The sequence below is a fragment of the Vitis riparia genome, chromosome 3, assembly GCF_004353265.1.
Source record: "Vitis riparia cultivar Riparia Gloire de Montpellier isolate 1030 chromosome 3, EGFV_Vit.rip_1.0, whole genome shotgun sequence".
Classification (NCBI taxonomy): domain Eukaryota; kingdom Viridiplantae; phylum Streptophyta; class Magnoliopsida; order Vitales; family Vitaceae; genus Vitis; species Vitis riparia.
This window is the reverse complement of record NC_048433.1, coordinates 5,294,519-5,311,799: the sequence shown is the minus strand read 5'-3', so window position 1 is coordinate 5,311,799 and position 17,281 is coordinate 5,294,519. Positions and strand designations below refer to the sequence as shown.

General features: G+C 34.7%; 1 protein-coding gene across 1 annotated transcript; it reads left to right on the top strand.

Annotated features, from left to right (window-relative positions):
- The first annotated feature begins 2,719 nt into the window (after window positions 1-2,719).
- On the top strand, window positions 2,720-17,280 carry LOC117911896 (LAG1 longevity assurance homolog 2). The gene is made up of 6 exons (XM_034826320.1): window positions 2,720-3,066; window positions 10,428-10,636; window positions 11,929-12,084; window positions 15,211-15,396; window positions 15,487-15,665; window positions 16,915-17,280. The coding sequence occupies exons 1-6, from the start codon at window positions 2,950-2,952 to the stop codon at window positions 16,932-16,934; spliced, it is 867 nt and encodes a 288-aa protein (XP_034682211.1). The 5' UTR covers window positions 2,720-2,949; the 3' UTR covers window positions 16,935-17,280.
- The last annotated feature ends 1 nt before the right edge of the window (window position 17,281 follows it).

The following is a 17,281-nucleotide window of genomic DNA, read 5'->3' as shown; positions in this document are numbered from 1 at the left end:
TCCCTTATGCATCATTTCTTTGCTTATTTTCATTACACGTGTTTTTCTGAAGTAACTTTTCATTTGGACATGTACCGGTGAGATGAGTTATATCAAACTTTTTTGTTTTGAGTATTTCCTCTTCTTCAACATATGACAATTAGTTCATTCATCTTTCTTTGTACTTTAACTCGTTTTAACACGACCAAATTGTATAGAAAAAAAAGTCATTAAAAATTGTCATGTCCATTTATTTCAATTCTGTAGTGCTATAATTCATTTTCATATGTTCACAACACTACTATGAGTGTCATATTTCATTGTTATCATTTTGATTATCAGGATACTAGAAAGACATTTGAAAGTTGTTGACAACTACTTTTCAATCAATTTAATATAACTCATTACATTATCTAAATCTTGATTGCTCGATGAATTACAAGTGTAATTGGACATTTTATAATCATTAGATTCATGCTATTAAACCGTTCTCATTTTCCATATAAAACTTTTTGTTTTTTATTTCTTTCAAAAGTAGTGTTTGTAGGTGTAGATTCTCTTAAAAGTATAATCTAAATCCTTATAGCTAAGTTTAATATTAATTTCTTCCTTCCAATTCCTAAAATTTGCCCTACTTAAAGATTTAATATTGCAAAAATAGCTAGTAATAACAACAAGAATCCTTGCTACAAAATAAAATTTAATTCTTAAAATTCGTTGACATGTGATGAAAATATATAAAAGCATACAAAAAAAAAATAGAACTATTACAAAAATCAATTAGATATCATTTCATTCATAAAACAAATGATATTATAATTTTTCTATTGGGTTGAATCACAATCACACAATATAAAAGTATATTATTATAATTGTTCCATTAAGTTAAATTATAATCAAAATTAAAGCATTGGAACATAAAGAAATTTAACATAGTTGGGCAAAAAAAATTTTAAAAAAAGAAAAAACTTCATCGACCTATAATTTTTCATCTCAACAAACAATATAATAGGTTAAAATTGATAGAGTAGAAACTTAATCAAGTAATATTACTTTTAACCTTCATCCATGATAAAAATACAAGTTTTAGTCACTTTATCAACCAAATTACAAGATTTTCAAGTTATTACTCTCAATTGATTAAGGGGGAAAATGTATGGTGAGTGGTTGTTTTCAAAGTAATACCACTTTAGAAAATTTTTGAGAGTATGTATCGAGACATCAATTAAAATTGTATTTATCAGTTATGTTTTTCCATAAAAGACCATTTTAAATTCATGTAGGCTATGTTTTCGTTCATTCTAAATTATTAAAGATTCATGTAGGTTATGCTTTCATTTATTCCAACTCATAAAAAATTTAGATACGTTTTTTATTTTCCTTGTACCTTTCTATACCATGTGATTATAATTATTTTTATTATTGCGAATGATTAAAGAAAAAGAAAAAGAAAGGTTGTGTCTTCGCATTATGGGAATGAAGGAATATTTAAGTTCCCTACATGATAATGTTAGTCTTCCAATATAAGAATCTTGGATGCCTTATAAATTGATTCGCATAGTTGTCCATCTTTTCATATACATTTCTAAAGGAATGAATTTATAATAAATTTAAACATAATCATGCATGACCATAAATTACGAAAAATGCTAATAGAAACTATATGGGTAGCAAAGTTTGACACAATTCACCAACATGATATGAACCCAATACGCTTTTCATGGACTTGAATTAAGTATAAATGGATTTAGATCAAATTTGCGTCGATAGGTAATTTTTGGTTAACCTACATAACACAAATTTGACCTACATTGGCTTATTTAAATTCACGCTATCAATCTAATTATATTTTAAAACAATTTAATCTATATTTGACTTATTTTAAATTTGTTTTTAAATAAATAGGTTAATTAATTCATAAGTATGTTTGGTTGAAACATTAATCATATAAATAGGAAGACCATCACTTTGAAAATGACTTGGCAACTTAAAAATTAGCTCATTGAATAAGTAAACAATTGAATTGGATTTGATTTGATGATATTGTCAAGATACTGTCGGTCAACAAATTAATATGATTTGTGAGATTAAATAATTATTAAGAAATAATCGGATTATTAAATAGGTTAAATGAGCTACATGCGGGTTATCTGTTTAATAATTAGATAATATTTGAAGTTATATTTTTAACACGGTTATTATTCGTGTTAGGTTTAAATTGAATTATATAATAGAATACCTAGATTTTGACACTACGAGAATTCAACCTATCAACACAAATTATCACCCTAAAACTATATTTTTTCAAATTTAATTTCTTTATTTTTCTTATTTTAATTGGTATAATTATTATACTTTATTTGAAGTAGGTGACTATCTAAAAAAGAGAAAAAATGATATGAAATCTTCAGAAATATAAAAAATAATTGATATGAAGTCTTTAGAATGGAAACCGCAATTTCTAAGGGTTAAAGATGGAAGTTTGAATGGAACTTTCCTATTAAATCTGAAATAAGAAAATCAGACCAAATAAATTGACTAAAAACAAATGGAAAATGAGATAAAATTGCAGTTTCCTAACACTCATCATTCCAGAAACTTTAACAACGAAGATTGATGGAGCATGTGGCCCACCTTAAAACGTCTTTATCATTTGCCACGTGGCTTGTAAGGGGACCGCGGGTCCCACCGCTACGCCGTTATCGATACTGTGATACGTAAGAGATCTCGACATCCTCGGCTCAATTTCAGTTGCTTCGAACCAGCAAAATCCTCGAGTCTCTCTCTCTCTCTCATTCCTATCTTTCTCTCTCTAGGAATTAGGGCAAAACCAGATCTTAATCCACACTCTATACTCTTACACCGCAACCACATTTCTCACAATTTCCCGTTTCTGCGCCGGAGATCCAACTCGCCGGAGATTGATCCGTCGTTTGATGTTTTCTCTCTGTTTCTCGTTGAAATTCTAGTATGGACTCGATTTGGAGTCGTAGTGCCCTGTCCACAGCTTCGGACTTCCTCACTGCAATCTACTTCGCCTTCATCTTCATCGTCGCCAGGTTTTTCTTGGACAGATTCATCTATCGAGTAAGATTGTTGCTGTATTTCTTGTTCTTTGTTGACGTTTTAGATTGTTTTTAAGCCACATTTTGAGTTGATTTTGACTAGAATGGTTGCTTTGTTGAACAATGAAATGGAGGTTTACAATGATAGAGGACCTGTAGATTGTTTTCTAAGGTCTCAACTTTGCCACATTTGAGTAGGTTTTGATTAGGGGCTTGTTTGTTGAATCTTGAATTGGAGTCTATGATGATGAAGGACGCACTAAGCTATTGGTGATATCTGAAGGAATGCAAGCTAATTTCTAAGTTATGCGTTATTTATTCTGTAGTTTTTCTTTACTTGTTCCATTGTTCTTTCTTCATCACTTGCTTTGCATTTCCTTAGTTCTGTATTCTTCTTTATTCACTTGATTGCGTGTCATTTCTTCTTTACTTGCTTTGTGTACTTTCTTATTTGGTTTCTGGAATACACATTTGAGTCTAAATTTCCTAGTTTATACTATAATAGTCTATTTGGCCGTGTTTTTAACGGTGGCTTAATATGCCCGACCATCCTTGTCTTGGTTTGAGTATGGTGTGTATTTTAACAGAAATGCATCAAGGATCAGCATTAGGTCCATGGTTGCCCATTGCAGATGAACTTTTCTTTTGATTGCAGTGGATAAACTTTTTGGGCCTGTCCATGATGATATCTCATGATCTATGTTGTTTGCTGATGTTAACAGTATTTTTCTTCTTTTTTTTTTTTTTTTGATACGTGACGATGCATTTCAGCTGATGAAATTAGAATCACTGAGTAGGATTTTTATTATGGAAGGCAAATAAAAAATGCAATAGAAAGCGCCTAACAAAAGAGGATACACCCTATGTAATAATGGGTATATAAGATGCGCCAAAAGATGAGCAAAAAGAAAAAAAAAAAAAAAAGAAAAAAAAACTGTGCAGAAAACAATAACACATAGCCACATAGCTTCAGTTTAGACTATGAATAAATCTAGTCATGAGCAATTCGGCTTCCCCAGTGGAGTCCTTGACTACTCCATGGGGAACTTGATAAAGACTTCCTTTAAATTTTGATTTGAAAACTCCTCTTTCTTGAAGGTCTGACTAATGCATTCAAATACTCCCAAATGATAAAAAAGAAAAGAAAAGAAAAGAAAAGAAAAGAGGGGAGCATTAACAATATCTTCCTTCATCACTTATCCATATCTCCAACATTTCATCCCATAAGATGCTTTTAAAACCCATTGCATTTCGAAGATAGCTAATGAAAAGTCCTATAGCTTCCAGGTTTTATCATAGCGAATTAGAATGTTATTTATTGATTTGTTGCTGGATTTGTAAAGAATACATAGCTTCACCAATGACCATCCCATCCTCATCAGGTTCTTTAGGATTAAAATTTTTCTCCATATTGCTTCCCAACCAAAAAAGCATGCTCTCAATGGAGCACAGGTGCCCAAAACATCTTTTGGATGGAAATGTTTCGAGTTCACTGTGCACAAGAAACTAAATAAGACTTCACATGGAACCTCCCTCCCTTCCTTTCCTTCCATAAAAGGTTGTCCTCCCCTTCCTCGCACAATCTCAATACATGAATGTGAGCAACAAACTGACTCACCCCTTCCTACTTCCAATCTTAAAAATGCCTCTAAAAGCTAGGGCATCAGTGGCTTCCTCTCTCCTAACCTTCCACAAATTAGCAACTCTTGCATCTTTGGCATATAGATGACAATTCTAAATAATGTTGGAAAAGCCCTTTCAAAGAGCACTATCCTACCTACCTGTCCAACTAGAATTTGGTCCTCAAGCATTTCTCACTAGGATAGAGGTTCTAAAGACTAAACCTCATCCCACTCTCTCGTGACATTTTCATAATCCCATCCAAAAGTCTCATTCACTTCTTGCAGTATAGGCCACTAGGCCAAGCGAGGTAGATAAAAATCGCTTATTGAAGACCTAAACAAGGCAATTTAAAAAGGCGAGGCCTAGGTAGTCACCTTGAGATAAGGCACAAGGCATAGAGGCGAGACCGCCTTTGGCCATGTGTTAAAATTAAACATACTTAGATTATAATTTAATTTGATCTAACAATATATGAAACAAGGTATAAGATGAAATATTATATTATCAATCATAGTGATAATGAGATGGAGGGTTATCAACCTAGTCTTGATAGAAGTGATGACAATTTTAATTTCAATGATGACTGATGATGACGCTTAAAATTTCTATAGGATGTTCATTTTCTTATTTTTTTTTTCTTATTTTGATTTTTAGATATCTAGAAAATAAGAATATGCATTTGGATAGGATGAATTTCTCTAAACAATATGATGTTTCTTATAATGTGGGGTATAATATTTAATACTTTGAATAATAATAATTATTTTGCTAATTTTATAAGACACCATGAGGGATGAAAAATTAATAGTGTCGATTGTTGAAGATGACACTTCTATTGGTTAAGTGTTGAAGAGGTAAATATATGTATATTTTTTATTGCCTTACTATAGTTAGGCTATCACCTTGTTTTTTGCCTTTCGCTTTAGATTGAAAGGAGTCCTATTGCCTTGACATCGCCTTTTGCTATTAACAACATCTTCTTGTGTATGCCATCCCCCATCCATTTCTTCAAACTTACCTCAAAGTACTCTTCTCCATTAGCTATCACACGCTTCTATAAATCTCCAAATCCATGTAGCAAGCAAAGTGCAGTTTAGAGAATCAAGTTTTCTAATTCCCGACCTTTCATACTTTTTATCTAAGCCAACTATCTCCTAATCACTAGATGCAAACTTACTCCCCCTAAGATGATTTCTTCACAAGACTCTCTTTGAATCTTTTCTAATATGGTTCCCACTTTTCTGAGTATAACATATAAGGAAATGACCTATAAAAAGAAAGCATATATAAGGAAATGATAATTCAGCTAAGGTGTGAGGGGTGTTTTTCTTTCTTGTACTCTTCAAGCCATTGCTTTGGTGGTTTTTTAATACAATCCCTTTACTTATCAAATAAATATATATATATATATATATATCTAAGGAAATGATAAATTGATAAAATTGAAACAGTGCTTATAATAAAGGTTTACTGCACAGACATTTTTAAACCCTACCCTTTGAGTGTAATTCAGCTTAGTTGGCTCTCGATTTGTACATGTTAGGGTTGGGTTATAGGGGCTGTTGTTGGTTTACTTGTATAGGCCTTTTTGTTCTTTTTGTATAACCTTTTTTGTTTTGTGAAGGTTTGCTTAGTTACTTTTGATTGGGTTTGTTTTTCATGAGGAGGACCTCTCATCCTTTTTTTGTTTTTCTATTAATACATTTGTTTGTTTCTGATAAAAAAAAATAAAAAAATAAGGATTGATCTTCTCCCCTTATATAAATATTGCTTCTTCCAAGAGGCTACTTTCCTTTCGAATCTCACACTGTACAAGATGTGGGAGATGCTCCCTAGGTATGTAGTGGGGAAGCTTTCAACCCCAAACAAATATGGCTAGTCTATCCACACCTTCCACCTCCTCTATTAGAATTATCTCACTCTTCTATAGGGTGATTTTTATCTGGACACAAGATCAAAGAAAATCAATACTCATTTCAAGCATCTCAATTGCTTCACACTAGCCTTATTAGCATCTATTCTTTCTCCTCTTTGTCTAACCCTAAAGCCACAAATGAAACCTTCTTGCATTGCCCCTGAAATGAAGCAACTGACAAATTGCATAACCAAACAAAATGATAAGGAGAAAGAGGATGTCCTGCCTCAAGTCTATAAATATGTTACAAATAAGTCCACCTTATCCATTTATTTCCGAAGCCCATTTTGTCCACCAAGATACAAAGGAGCAAAAGACAAAAGGACAAACAAACCTGACCCTTACTTGGTAGCTAACCAGTCTACAAAATCTATCAAAGAGAAAGTATGTTCCTCTATATACACCCTAACCCAATTCACAAAAGTGTACAAAAAAATGGATTTAATTTCTTGGTTGTTCCTCTCAACATCGTCGAAGGCCCTCCTATTCCTTTCTTTCCAAATGGTCCACATCAAGCAGAGAGGGGCAGCTCTCCAAGCTTTCTCCCTTTTCTTGCCCACAAAGGATCCATGCCATCCCAAGAAGTTCCTTTTCACAGAGGAGTGCATTACCCATTGCACCCTAAAAAGGAAGAAGATCAGAAGCCATAACAATCTGGCCTTCTCACAAAACAAAAGAAGGTGATTTGTAGTTTCCTCCTCATTTTTACACAAAAAGCACCTGTTGGGGATGCTCCAACCAAATCTCTTCAGGCGATCAATGGTGAGCAGCCTGCTCCAAGCCGCCTCCCAACCAAAGAAGCTAGCCCTAATTGGAACCCAAGGTGTCTAAATAGTTCTAGCCAGGAAGGGGGGTCTAATGCCCTTTGAGAGTGAGTTATAAAAAGACTTGATTGAAAAGGTCCCATTCTTGTTCTCTTTCCATTGGAGCAAGTCATCCACACCTCTTCTAATGGTCAAAGGATGAAGCTTGCTTAACAAGCTTCCTACTTCTCCCATCTCCCAATCATTTAGGTGTCTATTAAAACAAAACCCCTAGCTACCCCCAACTTCGTTTTCCTCCCAAGCCTCAGCAACCCAACCTTCTTTGTTGACGGATAGATTAAACAAGATGGGGAAAACATCTTCCAGAGATTGATTTTCACACCACAAGTCCTTCCAAAACTTCACTCTAATGCCATCCCCTACGATGAAGCGAGAGTGAGATCGAAAGTTCTCCTAACCATTTTTGATGGCCTTCCAAACCCCCACCCCATAACGGTCTCTTACACCTTTGGAGCACCATCCCCCCTTTTGAAGGTCGTACTTACTAGAGATAATTTGCTTCCATAGGGACTCATTCTCATTAGCAAATCTCCACAACCACTTCCCAAGTAGGGCCTTGTTAAAAATAGCTAGACTGCGAATGCCCAAGCCTCCATCCTTTTTAGCGGCACAAATAACCTTCCAACTCACCAAGTGAGGTCTATTCTCTAAGGCGCCACCGCCCCATAAGAAATCCCTTTGGATCTTTTCAAGCCTTGCACACACCATCTTAGGAATCACAAAGAGAGAAAGAAAGTAGGTTGGGAGGCTAGAGAGGGTGCTTTTTAACAAGGTAAGTTGACCACCTTTGGAGAGGTATTTCCTTTTCCAAAGAGACAACCTTTTCCTGAATCTTTCTTCCACTACATCCTAGACTCTAGTGGATTTGTAGGGGGCTCCAAGGGGAAGACCCAGGTAGGAGGTGGGTAAGCTCCTAATCTTACATCCCAAGACCGAGGTGAGAGTCTCCATAGGAATGCCTTCCCCCATTGGGATGACCTCAATTTTGCACAGATTAACTTTTAATCCTGAAATCGCCTCAAACCACATGAAGGTCTAGTTAAGATATTGTTACTAATCTGCATCGGCATCACAAAAAATTAAGGTGTCATCGACAAACAAGAGATGGGACACGATCAGCCCCTCTCTTCCTCTTCCTCCCGCTTTGAAGCCAGAAATAAAGCCCCCGTTTCTTGCACTTGACAACAGTTGGCTAAGAGCTTCCATGGCAAAAAGGAAAAGATAGGGGGAAAGAGGGTCGCCCTGTCTCAATCCTCTAGAGCTACGAAGGAAGCCTGAAGGGCTCCCATTGATGAGGATCGAGAAGGTAGCTGAAGAGCAGCACCATTTCATCCAATTAATCCATCTATGCCCAAATCCCATCTTGGACATCACATCCATAAGAAAGTCCCAATTGACATGGTTAAAAACCTTCTCAATATCCATCTTAAGAAGGAGGCCCGACGTGTTGTCTTTCAACCTAGAATCAATTAACATGACCATATATTATTTCTATATCCAATTTGCACACTAATCTCAATAGCCTTATTAGCAATCAAGGCTACAACCAAAATCTGCGTACCCTCCACAAGGGCGTTGTGAGACTCTAATACCACCTTACCAAATCCCAATCACTTTTTTCAATGTATTTGTCCACACTTTCATTAGAAGTTACAATATTTGGTTAAATAAGACTAAGGGTGATTCAGAATGTAATAACTTATGGTTTAAGTAAGACTAAGAGATAATATAGCTGGGATGTAATTTTTGTAACACTAGGAGTAGAAATAAATGTATACCATGACCAAGGAGAAATGCAAAAGTGTTCATTTCTGTATCTCAGATCAATTATCCATAAAAAAGTGAGATTGGAAAGTTCTAGAGTGCCGTGTGGTTCTAGAGTGCCATGTGGTCATAGAGTAGTTATCAAGGGAAATTTTTAAGGGTGGCTATAAGGCTTGTTATGTTCCATGTTGTATACTAAATAACATGTTAAAAAATTGAGCTGACCTGAAATGGGGATAGTAAGATTAATGGATGAGAAGACATTAGAAAAGATGTCAAGAAGTGAAAACATTCAAGAGAAGTTGTGGAGGTAGTACCAGTTGAGGACAAAGCAGCAGAAAGATGAATGAGATGGTTTATTCGTGTCCAACCTAGGTTTGGATCCCACTCCAAACAAATTGTTTCTGCCAATTTGAAAGCAGCAGAAGTGCAAGGTGAAGGCTGAAAAGAATGTGGTTTAGGGCTGTGAATAGATTACGTTGGGTGGTGGGAAAGAACGGTAATAGTTGACCCCAAGTAAACTAATCAAGCTGCTGGCAGTGGAGGCATTTCGCACCAAACATCTCGAAAGAATCATTACAAACTTTTATGTTGGTTAGCTAAACTACAAGTTCACTGAAGTCCTTGGAATATGGCATACAATAAATTTTCCTTGAAACAACTCTTAACTCCTACATGCTATATATTTGCTTGATTGGGATCAAATGGTCTGGACTAGGTGCATCAGAGAAATGTACAGTCAGTGTAAAAACAAGGACAAAAAGTTTTGGTTCTGGATTTCCTGACGGACGTTTATTAAAACCAAAAGGATTGAATATTCTCTCGAAAACATGAGTGCAATTTCATAATGTGATATATACACATTATATAGTACTATCGCTCCCAAACTGGCACATCCTGCAATTTCAACAAGACCAAAATACAAGAGTCAAGTTAGATTTCAGAACAGAAAACACAGCTGGACTATAGTTACATGATAAAATTCATGCTAATAGTTTGAAGACTGGCTTCTTCTGAAAGCATATTAAATTGGTCAACAGCCTTGGTCATTTACATCTAGAGCTGCCTGGGCAATAACAAGGCATTGGTGCAGTAATGATGTGGCCTTGCTGGAAGAGTGTCAGTTTGTTTGGATAAGTATGTTGTCATTTTTCATTAGGGCTTTCCACCCTTCTTTGAGTGATGATGGTTATCTTGAAGTGATAAAGCTATAATTTTGAAATGTGCCTTCTGTTTACCTGTACATCTTATTTTCAGAGGTTGGCCATCTGGTTATTGAGCAAGGGAGCTGTTCCATTGAAGAAAAATGATGCTACACTGGGAAAAATTGTAAAATGTTCGGAGTCTTTGTGGAAACTAACATACTATGCAACTGTTGAAGCATGCATTCTTGCTATTTCCTACCAAGAGCCATGGTTTAGAGATTCAAAGCAGTACTTTATAGGGTGGCCAAATCAAGAGTTGACGTGAGTAGTACATTTTCTTGGATTACTGTTATTGTTATTATTATTATTTGGGTTGAATTGCTGGATAAATGAACCCCATTTCTGGACCTGATATGTAATTTCCAGACTCAGTTGCTTGTGTAGTTTTGTATATTTCACTTTAATATTTAAAGGACAGAAGAATTATGTATCTGCAACATTTTAGTCTCTCTCTCTCTCTTCTCTCTTTCCACACACACACAAAAGAAACAGCTTGTCATTTTTTATTACTTTCTGTCCTTTCTATACTAGCACTGTTTATCTTGTTAATTCTCTTGTTTCCCAGTATTATAGTTTATAGTTCTACTTTTATGAAATTGCATATGAGGTTCTTGTCGATAACTATAACTAGAAATAAAAAAGTGCCAAATCATTGAGGGTCCTATCTTTTGAAGGAATTGAATGCCTTGCCAATGCATTAGGATGGAAAGAGGCACATACTTTGTTTCATAAAATGGATAGAACCCAGTCTTGAATATGAATATGAAAGAACTTTTTACACAATTATCTGTTGAGTTGTTAGCATGGCCATATATCTTCTAGGTGAACTCTAGGGTTCCATGCCCTCCAAATTACTTTCTTTCCATACACAACTTAGCTAGGTTAGATATTGATTAAAAGATAATTTTGCTATGCAACATGGAATAGCTCCCCGACTTTATCTTGTTTCGAAAGAGGATGTTTAGCTTAAATCATTTTCTGTATGTTGTCAATTAAAACAAAGGATGTGAAAACTGTTGTTGTTTGTTAATCTGTTGGAGTTATTTCTACAAGTGACCATGTATTTGAACATGGAGTATTGGGAAATTATGGTTCATAACAACTTGAAACTCGCTCCTTTTGATATTTTTTTTCAAGTTCAATTTCTGGAAAACCGTGGGGTTGTATTTTAAGAAATAATATGTCAAGTAAACAGAAAAGAAAGATACGCCTTTTTTTTTTCTTTCAAAAAATCCATAAAGTTTTCAAGGCTTTCAAAGTTGAAACCATTTATTTTGCCATGCATTTGTGACCTTCCCTCACCCTCACCCTTTAACCATGCCATACCTAGTTTTCATTTGAAATATCATTGCTTTTGATCATGACTGGTCAATTACTTCTCCCTAAAAATGCTTAGTGTAAAGTTGCTTCCTGGAGATAGCATATCAGTCTCTGATCGAAAAAAAAAAAGAGATAGCATATCAGTCACATGCTCGGGAAGAGACACTCTCTATTTAACTAAAGGGATGTTGTTATTCATTGTCTTAACTCTATTGTTCGGTGTCTGACTTCAGGCTTCCCCTCAAGCTTTTCTACATGTGCCAATGTGGGTTCTACATCTACAGCATTGCTGCCCTTCTTACATGGGAAACTCGCAGGAGGGATTTCTCTGTGATGATGTCTCATCATGTAGTCACTGTTATCCTAATTGGGTACTCATACATATCAAGGTATCATTTCAGTTCTATGTGTAAGCTAAATGTTTTAAGCAGGTCATAGAACATAAACATAATTTGGAATATTTCTGAAGCTCCATTATTGTTATTATTCTTTAGGAATTCATGTAATGATGTGTTGGATTTCCATTGTTAAATTCTTTTCAATTTTGACCTAGTTCTGTCTTTGCATCTGTTAATTTGGATGTATTTTGAGTCTAACCTGTGCCTGATTCATTTTCTTCTTGTGGATGATATTTCTTTTCTCTGTTATTTTATTCTTCCTTCTGGAAAGGTAAAATTATCTTCTGAAATTCAGAAATGAAAAATTGATTGTTAAAAGAGTTGTTTAGAGTCAACGTATGGAATGATCCATTTCTGGTGAAAATTTGATTGTACTTATATTTTTCTAATCTTTGTAACTACAGGTATTTTTAGAAAATTGAAATTTATAAATTTAGTTTTAAGACAAGAGGCTTTTGTTTCATTTAGACAAGTATGATTGACCTATGATCTAATAATTTTATTGGTTGAACTGTTTTTTGAATATACATTTTTTTTTGTTTTCAAGTAATGCAACTTTTACTGAAAATAGAAAATTGAATCATTATAACAATAATTAGAGAGCTATTGCTTTTAGCTGTTTTTTTTGTATTAATTTTTCATCATCATAAAATATTAAATTACATTTGTGATGAAGGTCAATTTTTAAATTAGAATTTCTATTGATATTTCACTCTTTTGTTTATCATTTAATTGTCTACATGTGAAGAAGTTGTTCAGTCTTTTCACAAATTTAGGTGATCAGCACTTCCTTGTCACTCTCTAAATCTCCTTATCCTATAGGTAGGTTTATTAGCATCTTAGTTCATTGTTTTAGGCTCCCTTCCTACATGTTTCCAAATGCCCAAGAAAAGTTTATGCTGAGTCAAAAGTGACTATGAGTTTTTACTCATGCATACCTTCTCTTTTTTGGCATATTGTTGAACAGCATCGTAAGCAAGTCTAATAGCAGCCTCTTAATTGAGTTGGCACCATGAAAAATGGCATACTCTGTCTGTCATAGATCTGAAATCTTGAGACAGCTAAAGCTAGTTTCTTATTACTCCAAAGTAACAAGGTTAGGCCCAAGAATAAAATAATGACGACATATAAATCAAGAATTAATTAAGTGTGCCGATTCACAGTAAAATCCTTGACTTTCAGTGGCCATGCATCCATTGGCATGTTGTAAATGGTGGGTAAATCTGCTTGAATCTTGTAAACGAACTATTCTATTCCAAAGACAACTGGTGCAGAGTGCAGGGGGAATGATCTGTAGCTCATCTTGATGCAGTCTGTCTTTTTGTTGATTGATTGGAGCAAGCCTGCCCATATATTTATGCATCTGATTTGTTGGGGCGTTTATGCGAGGAAAGAGTGTTGTTGGATGAGGAGGATAGGGTGAGGTGGTCGATGTCCAACAACGGTAACTTCTCAGTTAAGTCCCTTTATAAAGTTTTAGAGCCGGATTCTTCAGTGTGCTTTCCAGTGAAGATAGTTTGGAACCCTAGGGTGCAGCCAAAAATAAGTTTCTTTGCTTGGGAAGCGTCCTGGGGAAAAGTTCTAACTTTAGACCAAGTTCAAAAGAATGGTTGGACTTTAACAAATAGATGTTTTTTATGCCAAGATAATGAGGAGTCTATTGACCATCTTCTTCTCCATTGCGAAAAGACAAGGGAGGTGTGGAATATGTTTTTTACCTTGCTTGGTGTGTGTTGGGTGTTCACTTCATCGGTTAGGGAGACCCTTGTGGGTTGGGATGGTGCTTGGGTAGGCAAACAGCACAGAACAGTGTGGAAAATGCCCCCCCTGTGCTTGTTTTGGTCAGTTTGGAAGGTTAGAAACAGCATTGCTTTTGATGTTGGGGTGCTGTCCATGCAAAGGCTGAAAGCCTTTTTGTTTTTTCATTTTGGTCGGAGACCAAACTGTTTATAAAATATGGTCCTATGACGTTAATAGATTTCATTGATTGGGTGGGTTCCCATTGAGGGAGGTCTTTTTGTATATCTTTGTTTGGTCTGTTTTCGGGTACAGCTGTAAGGGGGTAAGTTTCTTTTATCTGTACATCTTGGACCGCTTTTTGAGCACCTCTTTTTAATACAATACCTTTGCTTACTTATCAAAAAAAAAATATTTATGCATCTGATTTTAGTTTCCTCTTGAAATTGTTTTAACTATCTTTACAATTTTTTTTTTTGTTTTATGCTCCTTATGATGTGTGATACATTTATATGATATGGGTGCAATGTTCCAGTATCTATCCTTTCATTAATGACTCTCTATCCATTTGCTTGAAACTTGCAACCAAACTATTCTATTCCCAAGACAATTGGTGCAAAGTGCAGGGGGGGATAAGTTGTAGCTCATCTTGATGCAATCTCCCATTCTGTTGATTTGATTGGAGCAAACCTGCCCATATCATTGTGCATCTGATTTTTAGTTTCCTCTTGAATTGTTTTATAACCATCTTCACATTTTTTTTCTACATTCCTTATGATGTGTGATACATTTATATAAAATGGGTACAGTGTTTCAAAATTCTGGTCAGTATCTATCCTTTTATAAATGACTTTCTAGACTTGTCACACATGATGGTAAATTGAATGTTGCCATCTTCTAGGAAGAGCATTCAAACTGGTTCCAATTGTTATTGATGAAACTGGTAGTGTGAAGACCTATAATATGAAGGAGATTACCTTAATTCTTGTGTCATTGTAATCCTTTGGTGCAGAGATGCATACCTTAATTCTTCTGTCATTGTTGTCTTTGACGAGGTGGCATCACATCCCTGGCCTCTTTAGTTACGCACTTAGTATTATACAGGACGTTCTTTTGAAACTGAGCCCATTCAAAACCATTTCCTGTCAAGAATTATTGGGTTGGGAAATGTAGATAATGTAATTGTCTATATCAATATAAGAGAATTTTTAAGGTGGTGGGAAAAGATAGGGCTTTAATAAGTTACATAACTTGTCAGTTGCTTGGTGCCTCTCTGTTTGTTCTCATTTTTTTTAGGCTGAGAGAGATGTGTAAACATAGCAATTAATATTTTTACAGAAATTCCCTTTTAAAAGTAGTAATTTGTATCACCCATTTCAGTTTTGTCCGGATCGGCTCAGTTGTCCTTGCCCTGCACGATGCAAGTGATGTCTTCATGGAAGCTGCAAAAGTTTTTAAATATTCTGAGAAGGAGCTTGCAGCAAGTGTGTGCTTTGGATTTTTTGCCATCTCATGGCTTGTCCTACGGTTAATATTCTTTCCCTTTTGGGTTATCAGTGCATCAAGGTTTGTCCTCTTGATAGATGTTTTAATTTCACTACATCTGGATGTATTTGCATCATTTTGCTTACTTTTCTTATGGTTCTTATTTCCCAGCTATGATATGCAAAATTGCATGAATCTATCGGAGGCCTATCCCATGTTGCTATACTATGTTTTCAATACAATGCTCTTGACACTACTTGTGTTCCATATATACTGGTGGATTCTTATATGCTCAATGATTATGAGACAGCTGAAAAATAGAGGACAAGTTGGAGAAGATATAAGATCTGGTGAGAGCATTTTTTGGTTCCATATCTAATTTTGAAGCACTTTTAGGAAAAAAAAAAATTTGAGTATTGAAAATTGTGTCCAGAATTTCTTGGTGCTCTCATTTTTGGCTCCCCCAAGGCTAAATAAATTCTCATTATAGCCCTAATTTTCAGGATGAGTGCATGTTACAAGTCTCTATGATTGGGTTTTCTCAAACTATTGTAAGAGATATTAGCTGAAATAGACTTTTCCTTTTGCATCAGGTCAAAATAGAAAAGTAAGAACAAAACCTTTGAATCTTGATTCAATCACACCCAAAAAAAGCCAAGAATCTCAGGCAAAAGATCTTGTGTTTTGATTTTGTGAATAGGATATAAAGTTTGACCAAGATGATTTGATTTTTAATTTTTTTTTTTTGAATTGGAGGTACCTGTACTTGTGATGTATATGCTGCTACTTTCTACTAATTATTATGACTATTGAAATTAAAAAAAAAAATGTTTTCCATTTTCTGAAGAGAGGATTTATCATATTGTCCTTTTGTATTTCTCTTTTATATATCTAAAGAACATAAGATTTTTTCTTTGTTGCTTTCTTTTGATGATACATGGATAATTAAGGATGATCTTCAGCCATTTCTATTACAATTTTCTTCCAAATCGGTTGTTTCTTCAGGTGTAGTGTAATATTATTGATGTGATTTTTCAGCCTATATTTCATCAAATGTTTGATCTTCTAATGATAATTCTTTTATCTCATTTTTTTCTCTAAACTTTATAGCAGGATGTGGATCTTTGAAACTACTGGAGAAATGATTAAAAAAAATCATGAGTCCCAATTTCTTTTATTTGCTTGTGAGAGAGAAAATATGGAAGAAAATGAAATACAATGAAAATTGTTTGTAAATTTATACATGGTCAAGATTTTTATTTTATGTTAAAAAGTGATTAAAGTCGGAGGAAGGACAACGAAAGATTTTATTCAGCTGTAATTTGTTTTTTCTTTTCTCCTTCCCATTTTCTTCCATTACTCTTTCCTTTCTCTGTCATTTCCCACATGATTTCCAATGTCCAGATGGAGCTACATAAAACATCCACTGCACTTAACCAGAAAAAATTTCTAGGATTTTCTCCTCAAATCTGCCAAACTCTCCCAATCAAAGTAGTCTAGCATTTAAAAATTGCCACATTCCATTTCGTTGATCAGCTTGCCTAGCATTCGCACATATTGCCATTGAACAGCTAATGACTTCTTTCTATCTAATTGCAGATTCAGAGGACGATGAATAGGCGGAAGATTTTGTTCAATTTTTTTGGTTCTCACCAGAGGGGGAAATCACTTTGACTTGTTTGTAGGTTTGTCTCATGAGTTCAATTGGTTATTACCCATAGGAAAGGGTTAAAGAATTTAATGTATTCCTAATTTATCTTCAAATATTCTTGGAATAGAGAAAAAAAAAAAAAAAGAAAGAAAGAAAAGGGGTTAGGACCATTAAGCATTTCTTTTATATATTTTCCTTGCTGTACAAATAATAGGCAATTCCTGTATAATTTTTTCTGGATGATTTCTTGTCCTGAGATTTGTCTTTCTGTGAGTAAAAGGGGAAAAAAGAACCGGCCATTAAAATATTCCTTTA